The following is a 14,197-nucleotide window of genomic DNA, read 5'->3' as shown; positions in this document are numbered from 1 at the left end:
TTCACAAATGTGCTAGCTCACTAAATGAAATCAACTCTTTCATGTGTCTCAAATTAGCCTCTTGGAATGGAAATGTTACCATAATTACCATTTTGAATTCAAAACTGAAATCTATTACATATTTTAATTGTTTCTCCATCCTGATTCCCAACTCGTGAGAGGAAGCCAAAACCTTCACACCCCTCCTGTGTGCTATTATCTCACCTTCTCTTAGGGAGAGAGGTTTTATTTTCTACTTCTAGAACTATCAGTTTTCAGAAAGTCACATTCTCTTTCTGCAGCACCTATCTTCAACCTTTGAAGGGTCTCTCGCCATCGTGTCTGGAAACTAAGAATGGCTCATAAAAATCCTGGTCTGGGAAACAGTAGTTAGTGGTCCCAGCTCTGTCTTGTCTGTAGACTAGACTGGCAGTCACATGTACTGTGACTACCACTTCTATCTGGGTGGAGCCCCATCTGATAGTTCACGTGTGTTAAGATGAAGGTATGCCAGCTTGCCTTTGGGATACCTTTCCCCTTTTTCCAGTGAGAATAGGAAGGAAGAATTGTAGTAAGGAGTGAATACATCAAGTTGATTCAGTCTTAAGCAAATGTTATATAAGCATATTTCCTTAGTAGTGGTAAACATGATAGATATTACTACCTCAGCTACTCCAGAAACATATCTAGGTTATCACAAGATGAAGAAATTGTTTTAACTGACAGTCAAAAAGAAAATTTTTCTCTCTTAAAAGAACAAAAATTAAATTTACACCAGTAGATGGAAATGATTCTTTTATAAATGGTATCTTTTTATGCACATATCACAATCTAAATTAATACTGATTTCATCCATAAGTATAGATACTTGATATTTCCTGAAACTCTTTTCAACTTCAATTCTCTGTACAATTATACATTAGAGAGGTATGTTAATTTCAGTAAACTAATAGACAACATGTGGTAGGCTGAGTTTTATCCTCTTTTAAAACTACTCTGCATTCTCCTGCTACATACATTTCCAAAATAATATCACTGGTTCATTATCACTTTCTTGATAAAAAACCATCTGTAGCTTTGAATTGCCTAAAGGAAAATACATTTTATTATGCACAGTCAGCCTTTTCATAAATTAAATTCTACCCAATCTGGTCCCAAACTTTCTTTCTGAATTCCCCATTGCTGTCTGATCAATTATTGTTGTCATAAAGGATTATTTTCTCTGCCTTTTCTTTTCTTCTTCCAACATATACCAAATATACCTACAGAGAAAATGAAATCAAATCTATAACATAATTATATTATCTTTTCTTTGTTTCTGTTCTATGTAACCCTATGACACTTTCTGTTCTATGTGATCTTACACTTTTCTGAAAGCGAACATTTTAAAGTTGCTTGGGGATTATAGTAGCTTGAGCTCTTCTTAGTGACTAGCTTCTAATGAATACAATATTGGAGAAGTGGTGAAGGGTGACTTTCAAGAGTAGAATATAAAGAGGATTTTCTCCTTGCCTTCTCTCTTACATCACCTTCCCTGGAAGAAGCCACCTGCCATATCATAAGCATACTCAACAATCATATGGGAAAGGTCCTGTAGAGAAAAAATCAGACCTTCAACTAATCGCCAAAAAGGAACTGAAACCTCCTTCCAATAACCATGAGATTGAGCCGCCTTAGAAGCTAATCCTCCAGCCCCAGTCAAGAAAACTGTAACCTCAGCTAACATCTTGACAGCAACTTTGTGATTGACCCTGAACCAGAACCACTCAGCTAACTTATTCCCAAAATCCTGACCCACAGAAACGGTGAAATAATCAGTGTTTATTGTTTTAAGTCACTGTTTATAATTCTAGATTGTACACTGTTCATGTTTCTTGTTACTTTGAAAGTAGATCAGAATCATCAAAAGTAATGCTGCAGAGGCTGAAATCTGGTAATGAATAAAAATAAAATAATACTTTGCCTTTTTCCCTTGCCCTTTCTCTATCTTTGGGGACTTGAGGTTACTTTTATATGAAAGGAAATCATGTCTAAAGAGTATATGCTTTTTTTCTTTTTCTTTTCTTTTTTTTTTTTTTTTTTTTTGCAACAAAGTCTCGCTCTTTCACCCAGGTTGGAATACGGTGGCACAATCTCGGCTCACTGCAAACTCTGCCTCTCAGGCTCAAGTAATTCTCGTGCCTCAGCTTCCCAAGTAGCTGGGATTACAGGTGTGCATCATCACACCTGGCTAATTTTTGTATTTCTAGTAGAGACGGGGTTTTGCCATGTTGGTCAGGCTGGTCTCGAACTCCTGTCCTCAAGTGAACTGCCCACTTCAGTCTCCCAAAGTGCTGGGATTACAGGCATGAGCCACTGAGCCTGGCAACAGTATATACATTAAATTACTTGTTGTAGTAGTCATTTTTCTATTCCATTAGTTTGGGTTCTAATTAAGCAATTCAGTGTAATTACTTCATATTTAAAGCATAAGAGCCTGATACTTTTCAGAGTCTCCTGTCCTCTGTCCTCAGTCACCAGGTACCTTGTTTCCTTGTTTGGGATGATCTTTCTTCCTACCAAGCTAAATTTTACATCTCAGTTAAATATATTTTAGGTCCAAACTCTTTGACAAAGACTTCCCTGATCAACCTTCCTATTGTAAAGCAAGGTTCCCATTTTGTAAACTTGGCATATAGCACTTTGTTTTCATATTTTTGAACACATATTAGTTACTTCCTATTTTTAATTCTATTTGAGTACATGCTATATCACTTTGTTATATTTATCTTCCCATGCCTTCTCATCTTCTCCATGCCTTCACGATTCAGGACACTGGTGTTGAGCATGGTTAATTTTTTTAAAATTATTATTATACTTTAAGTTCTGGGATACATGTGCATTACATGCAGATTTGTTACATACGTACACACTTGCCATGGTGGTTTGCTGCACCCATCAACCCGTAATTTCCATTAGGTATTTCTCCTAATGCTCTCCCTCCCCTAGCCCCCCAACCCCCGACAGGTCTCAGTGTGTGATGTTCTCCTCCCTGTGTCCAGGTTATGAGTTGAACCTCATAAGAGGTTCAACTCCCACTTATGAGTGAGAACGTATGGTGTTTGGTTCTGTTCCTGTGTTAGTTTGCTGAGAATGATGGTTTTCAGCTTTATCCATGTCCCTGCAAAGGACATGAACTCATTCTTCTTTACGGCTGCATAGTATTTCATGGTGTGTATGTGTCACATTTTGTTTATCCAGTCTATCATTGATGGGCATTTGGGTTGGTTCCAAATCTTTGCTATCATGAATAGTGCTGCAATAAGCATACATGTGCATGCATCTTTATAGTAGAATGATTTATAATCCTTAGGGTGTATACCCAGTAATGAGATTCCTGGATCAAATGATATTTCTGGTTCTAGATCCTTGAGGAATTGCCACACTGTCTTCCACAATGGTTGAACTAATTTACACTCCCACCAACACTGTTAAAGTGTTCCTATTTCTCCACAATCTCCCCAGCATCTGTTGTTTCTTGACTTTTTAATGATCACCATTCTAACTGGCATGAGATGGTATCTCATTGTGGTTTTGATTTGCATTTCTCTAATGATCAGTGATGATGAGCTTTTTTTCGTATTTTTTTTTGCCACATAAATGTCTTCTTCTGAGAAGTGTCTGTTCATATCCATTGCCGACTTTTTGATGGGGTTGTTTTTTTCTTGTAAACTTAAGTTCCTTGTAGATTCTGGATATCAGATGAATAGATTGCAAAAATTTTCTCCCATTCTGTAGGTTGCCTATTCAGTCTGTTGATAGTTTCTTTTGCTATGCAGAAGCTCTTTAGTTTAATTAGATCCCATTTGTCAATTTTGGCTTTTGTTGCTATTGCTTTTGGTGTTTTAGTCATGAAGTCTTTGCCCGTGCTTATGTCCTGAATGGTATTGCCTAGGTTTTCTTCTAGGTCTAACATTTAAGTCTTTAATCCATCTTGAGCTAATTTTTGTAACGCATGAAGACAAGATAAAAGAAAAAAGAATGAAAAGGAACAAAGTCTCCAAGAAATAAGGGACTATGTGAAAAGACCAAACCTAAGCTTGATTGGTGTACCTGAAAGTGATGGGGAGAATGGAACCAAGTTGGAATACACTCTTCAGGATATTATCCAGGAGAACTTCCCCAACCTAGCAAGACAGGCCAACATTCAAATTCAGGAAATACAGAGAACACCACAAAGATAATCCTTAAGAAAAGCAACCCCAAGACATGTAATTGTCAGATTCATCAAGGTTGAAATGAAGGAAAAAATGTTAAGGGCAGCCAGAGAGAAAAGTCAGGTTACCCACAAAGGGAAGCCCACCAGACTAGCAGTGGATCTAGGCAGAAACTCTACAAGCCAGAAGAGAGTTGGGGCCAATATTAAACATTCTTAAAGAAAATAATTTTCAACCCAGAATTTCACATCCAGCCAAACTAAGCTTCATAAATAAAGGAGAAATAAAATCATTTACAGACAAGCAAATGCTGAGAGAGTTTGCCACCACCAGGCCTGCCTTATAAGAGCTCTTGAAGGAAGCACTAACCATGGAAAGGAAAAACCAGGACTGGCCACTGCAAAAACATACCAAATTGTTAAGATCATCAACACTATAAAGAAACCACAGCAACTAATGAGCAAAATAACCAGCTAGCATCATAATGACCGGGTCAAATTCACACATTACAATATTAACCTTAAGTGTAAATGGGCTAAATGCCCCAATTAAAAGACACAGACTGGCAAATTGGATAAAGAGTCAAAACCCATAGATGTGCTTTAACCCATCTCACATGCAAAGACACACATAGGCGCAAAATAAAGGGATGGAGGAATATTTACCAAGCAAATGGAAAGTAAAAAAAAAAAAAGCAGGGTTTGCAATCCTAATCTTTGATAAAACAGAGTTTAAACCAACAAAGGTTAAAAAAAGACAAAGAAAGACATTACATAATGGTAAAGGGATCAGTGCAACAAGAAGAGCTAACTATCCTAAATATGTATGGTGTTGGGCATGGTTAATTTTATGCAGAAATGACAATGTTTTTGAGTCAATGTTACTTGCTCATACTATAGTTTCTAGGCACCAAAAACCCCATGAGCTTTTAATAAACTGAGATTGTTACTAATTTTTAAATTTGTAGAAAACCAAATCTGAAACATTTTCACGTGTTATTGCTAGTACTTATAAATAAAATGAGTGTTCTAAGTAACACTTCCATGCTTTAGTACAGGAACTGAAAGATAAATAACAGAAATGTTTCTCTCCATGTAGCAAGAAGGATAATGAAAGAAAGAACAACTGGTTCAAAAGGTAGTTTAAGGGTTTGTGTGGATTACAATGGTCTAAACTACACATGGCTCTCATGAGTAATAGACAATAGGAAATGGCCTTGATTTAAAAAATACAAAATATTCTTCAGTTGAACACACTTTTTTATGGTTACATTATCTTTTAATGAAAATGAGGAAAATGTTTTTGCTACATACCACTAGATTTCCAATCACCATGACCATCATGAAGACAGTAAGGCACATGGTTTGGCCAGCGACCTCCATACAGTCCCACATGGTCTCTATCCACTCTCCACACAGCACTCGGAACACGATCAGGAAGGAGTGGAAGAAGTCATGCATGTGCCAGCGTGGGAGTTCACAGTCATTGGAAATCTTGCAGACACATTCTTTGTAGCTCTTACCAAAGAGCTGCATGCCGACCACAGCAAAAATGAAGACGATGATGGCCAACACCAAGGTGAGGTTTCCTAGAGCCCCCACAGAATTGCCAATGATCTTTATTAGCATATTTAGAGTTGGCCAAGACTTTGCCAACTTGAAAACTCGGAGCTGGAAATAAAAGCAAGAACAGCATTAATGCCCTGCATTTCTAAAAATATCTGTAATTTTATTAACAGGGCAAATGTACAGGTAACTGTCTCAATTATAGAGTAATGAATTATTTATTTGTCAAACGATTACTAACAACTATAGCAGTGACTTGCTATCATAGAGGGTTCTCTTTTTCATTTTGAAATGGTCCACACTGTAAATGAAATAATTAAATTATATATATTTTTAAATTGGCAGTTTAACAAGATACACCAAATTTTCAAGTATCCTACATAAGCATATGTAAAATACACCTTTGTTTCTCCTTAAGGAATTAAGATATTTAAGATTGATGGTGGTTAATTAGCAGAGATCCAGTTTCAGAGAAGTAGAAACTCTCATTATTTTTTGTTTGTTTGTTTGTTTTGTTTTGTTTTTTTGAGACGGAGTCTCGTTCTGTCGCCCAGTCTGGAGGGCAGTGGCCGGATCTCAGCTCACTGCAAGCTCCGCCCCCTGGGTTTACGCCATTCTCCTGCCTCAGCCTCCCGAGTAGCTGGAACTACAGGCGCCCACCACCTTGCCTGGCTAGCTTTTTGTATTTTTTTTAGTAGAGACGGGGTTTCACCTTGTTAGCCAGGATGGTCTCGATCTCCTGACCTCGTGATCCACCCGTCTCGGCCTCCCAAAGTGCTGGGATTACAGGCTTGAGCCACCGCGCCCGGCCAGAAACTCTCATTATTTTTAAAAGGCCAAAGCAGATATAGTTTTCAGTGTACTTTAAATATCATGCTGAAATGCACAAGTGAAAATAATATCAACACTTAAGTTACACAAAGTAGAAGCAGAAATCAGCTAATTTCTTTGTCTTTTGATTGGTTTAATCTAGCTATATTTTTAGCTTGCTGTAACTTTAGGCTATATTTTAAACATGTATTATATTCAAATACAAAAGTATTTAAACTTAAGTAAAAAGCTAAGCTTCTTTTTAATCTTTTTGTCTTCAAAGGCTTAATTCAGTGTAGTGTGTAAATGTCTTTCTCATTGTGTTTGACATATTGGTTGTATTAGCTTTAGAGTTCACTAAAGTACCATTTATGGTTAAACAGTAGCAGCATTTTATTTCTGATGCTTCAGTAAATGTCAGGATGAGAATAGTGCATTATTTAATGGCATCAGAGTGACCCAAAGGAGTAAATACATGCACCAAAGTATTTAATTTATTCCAGAGAATAATTTATGCAAAAGAGCCTGGCACACTAAGTAAGATTCTAATGATACTATGCTTCCTGTTTCCCTTAACTGCATCACATTTTCATGAAAGTTTACTAAATCTTTTTTTAAGTTCTTGCCCATATTACTTGTTTTATCATTTTAAATTTTTGTTCTGTTTTTTGCATCCTTCTAGTTTCAAATTAGATTCCTAACTACCTTTGAGGATTAGGGAAGGAAATATAGTTCTAAGGATTACAATTTAAATTTGAACGTTGAAAGCAGCAAGGGAAATTGTAAACAGATTTCATGAAAAAGGCTTCAGCCTAATCACTATTAAGGTAAATCATCAATAGGAACATGTCCTTAGTAATCATGTACAGCCTGTGTTATTTGAAAATAAATCACAAAAGTTAGAGCCCACTGAAAGTAATAGTATAATAAAACATATCAAACTTTCACTGGAAATATGTCACGTGATATTTTATCTCTGAATTTTAAAATCTAATAGTTTTTACAAAAGATCAAAGAAAGATACTTTCTTTAAAATTAACAAAATATAGTACAGTTAACTCTCTCAAAGAGTAGATTTGGTGATTTTCTGATGTGGCAGCAGTCATATGGGGAGCTCTGTTTGCTTATCCTTCTCTTTTGTACACTGTCCCCTGTCTTAACTCTTTCCTCTACAGGGACAAGGTGAGCAATGAACAATTCCATAATTCCTTTGTCTCTGGCAGAAAGGGGAGCTCATCCTAGGTCCCAAGGAAGCTTTGTACACAGTTACGCAAACCTCAGATAACTGAGACTTGACTATGGTGTTGTTTAATTGTGATTTGAGTTTATCTGTGACTCCCTTTTTCCTCCTCTCTATTAGTCTTCCATTCAATAACTAAGAAGAGAAGTGTAGACTATTCATTTAAGTGAACTTTATTAAACCTATGATGAAGAAACAACTACTATCTGGTGGTATGGCAATCCAATTTGTTTTAGAAGTGTATTCAAATAATATTATAATGATGGGAAATCTTGCCATTATTACTAGATGAGAATGAAGACTAATTAGTTACAAAGTACATTTTATGAACACTCCCAGTTAATTTACCAGCCGGAATGATCGGAGAACAGACAATCCTTCCACATTTGCCAGACCAAGTTCCATTAAACTAAGGCTCACAATAAAACCATCAAAAATATTCCAGCCTTCTTGGAAGTAATAATATGGATCCATGGCAATTATCTTCAGAAACATTTCTGCTGTGAAGATCCCCGTGAAGACCTAAATGAGAAGTGTAGTTCATTATATGAGCAAATACTCTTGAAACACAAATAATTATTGAGCAACTTAATTTACTCCCCACAAATATAAATTAAATTCTGATTTTTAAAAATTGGTTTAGGTCCAACAACTTGGTATCCACAAATGCTTTGCACTCAAATCAATAATTATGGCCGGGCGCCGTGGCTCAAGCCTGTAATCCCAGCACTTTGGGAGGCCGAGACGGGCGGATCACGACGTCAGGAGTTCGAGACCATCCTGGCTAACACGGTGAAACCCCGTCTCTACTAAAAAATACAAAAAACTAGCCGGGCGAGGTGGTGGGCGCCTGTAGTCCCAGCTACTCGGGAGGCTGAGGCAGGAGAATGGCGTAAAAACCCGGGAGGCGGAGCTTGCAATGAGCTGAGATCCGGCCACTGCACTCCAGCCTGGGTGACACAGCAAGACTCCGTCTCAAAAAAAAAAAAAAAAATCAATAATTGTTCACCATATATAATGTTTATCAAATGATAAAGAGTACATAGATTAAGTCAATAAAATTAATATTATTTTCATATGAAAGGTGCAACTTGCTCATTGTGATCAATTGTTTGTCTCTGTCTCTGATCTTTCTAGCTCTCCAAAAACTTACCAAATGATTACCTGACAGTGCAGGCTTCCATCACCAAGCCCAGTGGATTGGTCCCCTCCCCTGGCCCTGCAGGTGAGACTGGTGCTAAGGAGATGTCATGTAAGCTGTAATAAACATGCTCATGGCTAGCTCTACAGATAGTAAGAACTCTTACAAAAAATGTCCTTTTGCTGGCCAAAGGGAAGCAGTATTTTCCTTTCTGCATTTCTATTATCTACAACTATTTCAAACTCTCTCTTCTGCACATAACCTCAGCCATTTTTCCTTATGCCTTCTCATCTGAGAAGCATAGTCTCAGTACTTCAGCTTCTTAGAAGTGATGAAAATCAGCCAGCCTGAACTTTATGTTTCCCTTTATCTACCAGACTATTTACAACCATAACTGTGCTTTGCCTTTCTCTTCTTGTTAAAATGAAAGAAGTGCCCCTGTTTTGAGCTAATCTCTCAAATTGTGTTATGTGTTTTCCTTTGGACTTTGCAAGGAATTCATTCTCAGTTAACCAACTTTTCTACTACTAGCTACTTCCTGTTTTTTTTGTTTTGTTTTGTTTTTTGAGTTTTGGGTTTTTTATTTTTTATTTTTATTTTTTTATAGAAAGTAACAGACACCGAGTCCTTCTCTTCCTTAAAAATATCACCACTGTCATCAGAGAATCTCTCCTTGCACTCTATTTCCCCTTCCATCTGCCACCATCTATCCTTTCCTTATGGCCAGATTTCTTTCAAAGATTGCATACTTGTCTGCACTTGCTAGTTCCACTTCTTTAACTTACTCCACGATCCACCAAATGGCTTTAACAAACTTCACCAACAAGACTGACATCACTAATAAATCCAAATGAAAAATTTTAAACAATTATCTTGCTCGCTTGCCCTTTTAGAAGTTTTGGGCATTGTTTTTGGTTCCTTCTTCACTGAAATATTTTCTGTCCTTGGCTCCTGTGATCCACACCTCCCTGGATGCTACTCACCTGATTTTCTTCCTCTAACAAATCATTCGATACTGGATTTATTCAGAATTCTCTCTGTCTAGACCCCACTTTAATTTTCCTTTTATAACAAGTTACATTTTTATAATAGTTTACATTTCAAAATCTATTTTTCTGTTCAAGCATACCTCCTAATCTCTAGAAACACGTACCCACCTGCCTATTCAATACCTACATTCGAAAGACTGTCTTCCAGGCATCTCAAATTCAACAGGTCAAAAATTCACCTTACTGCTTTTTCTCCACAGTTTTGCTTCTCTTCTGATATTTGCTAACTCAGTAAATGGAATCTCTCTTTACCTAGGTGGCCACCTCAGAGACCTGACAGTCTTAGTGACTTTTCCAAACATCTCTTGAATACTTCAAATTGAAACTCACCCATGTGTATTTTACTAGACTTTTTTCTTTTTCACTGAGTAGGGCTCCATTGTTTGAAATTTCATGGACATTTAAGTAATGTATAACACTTTTTGTCTCTTCCCCAAGAAATTTTTGCCTACCCCAAGGTCTCAAAGATGTTCTCCCGTGTTTTATTTCAGATGTTTTATTGTTTTAGCTTTTTTATTTTTATTTTTATTTATTATTATTATTATTCTTTAAGTTCTAGGGTATGTGTGCACAACGTGCAGGTTTGCTACATATGTATACATGTGCCATGTTGGTGTGCTGCACCCATTAACTCGTCATTTATAGTAGGTATATCACCTAATGCTATCCATCCCCCCTCCCCCCACCCCATGACAGGCCCCAGTGTGTGATGTTCCCCACCCTGTGTCCGAGTGTTCTCATTGTTCAGTTCCCACCTATGAGTGAGAACATGCAGTGTTTAGTTTTCTGTCCTTCTGATAGTTTGCTTAGAATGATAGTTTCCAGCTTCATACGTGTCCCTACAAAAGACATGAACTCATCCTTTTTTATAGTTGCATAGTATTCCATGGTGTATATGTGCCACGTTTTCTTTTTTTTTTTTTTTTTTTTTGAGACTGAGTCTTGCTCTGTCACCCAGGCTGGAGTGCAGTGGCCGGATCTCAGCTCACTGCAAGCTCCTCCTCTCGGGTTCATGCCATTCTCCTGCCTCAGCCTCCCGAGTAGCTGGGACTACAGGCGCCTGCCACCTCGCCCGGCTAGTTTTTTGTATTTTTTAGTAGAGACGGGGTTTCACCGTGTTAGCCAGGATGGTCTCGATCTCCTGACCTCGTGATCTGCCTGTCTCGACCTCCCAAAGTGCTGGGATTACAGACTTAAGCCACCGCGCCCGGCCATGTGCCACATTTTCTTAATCCAGTCTGTCATTGATGGACATTTGGTTCCAAGTCTTTGCTATTGTGAATGGTGCTGCAATAAACATACATGTGCATGTGTCTTTATACCAGCATGATTTTTAATCCTTTGCGTAATATGCCCAGTAATGGGATGGCTGGGTCAAATGGTATTTCTAGTTCTAGATCCTTGAGGAATTGCCACACTGTCTCCCACAATGGTTGAACTAGTTTACCTTCCCACCAACAGTGTAAAAGCGTTCCTATTTCTCCACATACTCTCCAGCACCTGTTGTTTCCTGACTTTTAAATGATCGCCATTCTAACTGGTGTGAAATGCTATCTCATTGTGGTTTTGATTTGCATTTCTCTGATGACCAGTGATGATGAGCATTTTTTCGTGTCTGTTGGCTGCATAAATGTCTTCTTTTGAGAAGTGTCTGTTCATATCCTTTGCCCACTTTTTGATGGGGTTTGATTTTTTCTTGTAAATTTCTTTAAGTTCTTTGTAGGTTCTGCATATTAGCCCTTTGTCAGATGGGTAGATTGCAAAAATTTTCTCCCATTCTGTAGGTTGCCTGTTCACTCTGATGGTAGTTTCTTTTGCTGTGCAGAAGCTCTTTAGTTTAATTAGATCCCATTTGTCAATTTTGGCTTTTGTTGCCATTGCTTTTGGTGTTTCAATTATGAAGTCCTTGCCCACACCTATTTCCTAAATGGTATTGCCTAGGTTTCCTTCCAGGGTTTTTATGGTTTTAGGTCTAACATTTAAGTCTCTAATCCATCTTGAATTACTTTTTGTATAAGGTGTAAGGAAAGGATCCAGATTCAGCTTTCTACTTATGGTCAGCCAGTTTTCCCATCACCATTTATTAAATAGGGAATCCTTTCCCCATTTCTTGTTTGTCAAAGATCAGATGGTTGTAGATGTGTGTTATTATTTCCAAGGATTCTATTCTGTTCCATTGGTCTATATCTCTGTTTTGGTACCAGTACCATGCTGTTTTAGTTACTGTAGCCTTGTAGTATAGTTTGAAGTCAGGTAGCATGATGCCTCCAGCTTTGTTCTTTTGGCTTAGGATTGTCTTGGCAATGTGGGCTCTTTTTTGGTTCCATATGAACTTTAAAGTAGTTTTTTCCAATTCTGTGAGGAAAGTCATTGGTAGCTTGATGGTAATGGCATTGAATCTATAAATTACCTTGGGCAGTATGACCATTTTCACAATATTGATTCTTCCTATCCATGAGCATGGAATGTTCTTCCATTTGTTTGTGTCCTCTTTTATTTCGCTTAGCAGTGGTTTGTAGTTCTCCTTGAAGAGGTCCTTCACATCCCTTGTAAATTGGATTCCTAGGTATTTTATTCTCTTTGAAGCAATTGTGAATGGGAGTTCACTCATGATTTGGCTCTCTGTTTGTCTGTTATTGGTGTATAGGAATGCTTGTGATTTTTGCACATTGATTTTGTATCCTGAGACTTGGTTGAAGTTCCTTATCAGCTTAAGGAGATTTTGGGCTGAGACGATGGGATTTTCTAAATATACAATCTTGTCATCTGCAAACAGGGACAATTTGACTTCCTCTTTTCCTAATTGAATACCTTTTATTTCTTTCTCCTGCCTGATTGCTCTGGCCAGAATTTCCAACACTATGTTGAATAGGAGTGGTGAGAGAGGACATCCCTGTTTTGTGCCAGTTTTCTAAGGGAATGCTTCCAGTTTTTGCCCATTCGGTATGATATTGGCTGTGGATTTGTCATAAATAGTTCTTGTTTTGAGATAAGTCCCATCAATCCCTACTTTATTGAGAATTTTTTGCATGAAGGGCTGTTGAATTTTATTGAAGGCCTTTTCTGCATCTATTGAGATAATCATGTAGTTTTTGTCTTTGATTCTGTTTATATGCTGGATTACGTTTATTGATTTGCGTATGTTGAACCAGCTTTGCATCCCAGGGATGAACTTGATCGTGGTGAATAAGCTTTTTGATATGCTGCTGGATTCGGTTTGCCAGTATTTTACTGAGGATTTTTGCATCAATGTTCATCAGGGATATTGGTCTAAAATTCTCTTTTTTTGTTGTGTCTCTGCCAGGCTTTGGTATCAGGATGATGTTGGCCTCATTAAACGAATTAGGGAGGATTCCCTCTTTTTTATTGATTGGAATAGTTTCAGAAGCAGCGGTATCAGCTGCTCTTTGTACTTCTGGTAGAATTCGGCTGTGAATCCGTCTGGTCCTGGACTTTTTTTGGTTGGTAGGCTATTAATTATTGCCTCAATTTCAGAGCCTGTTATTGATCTATTCAGGGATTCAACTTCTTCCTGGTTTAGTCTTGGGAAGGTGTATGTGTCTAGCAGTTTATCCATTTCTTCTCGATTTTCTAGTTTATTTGCGTAGAGGTGTTTATAGTATTCTCTGATGGTAGTTTGCATTTCTGTGGGATCAGAGGTGATATCCCCTTTATCATTTTTTGTTGTGCCTATTTGATTCTTCTCTCTTTCCTTTATTAATCTTCCTAGTGGTCTATCAATTTTGTTGATGTTTTCAAAAAACTAGCTCCTGGATTCATTGATTTTTTGAAGGGTTTTTTATGTCTCTATGTCCTTCAGTTCTGCTCTGATCTTAGTTATTTCTTGCCTCCTGCTTGCTTTTGAATGTATGTTTGCTCTTGCTTCTCTAGTTCTTTTAATTGTGATGTTATGGTGTCAATTTTAGACCTTTCTTGCTTTCTCTTGTGGGCATTTAGTGCTATAAATTTCCCTCCACACACTGCTTTAAATGTGTCCCAGAGATTCTGGTATGTTGTGTCTTTGTTCTCCCTGGTTTCAAACAACATCTTTATTTCAGCCTTCATTTTGTTATGCACCCAGTAGTCATTCAGGAGCAGGTTGTTCAGTTTCCATGTAGTTGAGTGGTTTTGAGTGAATTTCTTAATCCTGAGTTCTAGTTTGAGTGCGCTGTGGTCTGAGAGAGAGTTTGTTATAATTTCTGTTTCTATGTTTGCTG

The 14,197-nt window shown here is 37.6% G+C and overlaps 1 protein-coding gene across 1 annotated transcript in view; it reads right to left on the bottom strand.

Annotated features, from left to right (window-relative positions):
• Positions 1-14,197, bottom strand: part of SCN2A (sodium voltage-gated channel alpha subunit 2) — a 164,072-nt gene that overhangs the window by 42,636 nt on the left and 107,239 nt on the right. Inside the window, exons 15-16 of the mRNA XM_001100368.5 lie at positions 8,139-8,312; positions 5,489-5,845 (exon numbers count right to left, since the gene is read on the bottom strand). Coding sequence (XP_001100368.1) covers positions 5,489-5,845; positions 8,139-8,312 — 531 coding nt within the window. The remainder of the gene's footprint in view (positions 1-5,488; positions 5,846-8,138; positions 8,313-14,197) is intronic.

This window comes from Macaca mulatta, chromosome 12, assembly GCF_049350105.2.
Source record: "Macaca mulatta isolate MMU2019108-1 chromosome 12, T2T-MMU8v2.0, whole genome shotgun sequence".
Lineage (NCBI taxonomy): Eukaryota > Metazoa > Chordata > Mammalia > Primates > Cercopithecidae > Macaca > Macaca mulatta.
The sequence above is the reverse complement of the archived record's forward strand: the minus strand, read 5'-3'. Positions and strand labels throughout refer to the sequence as shown.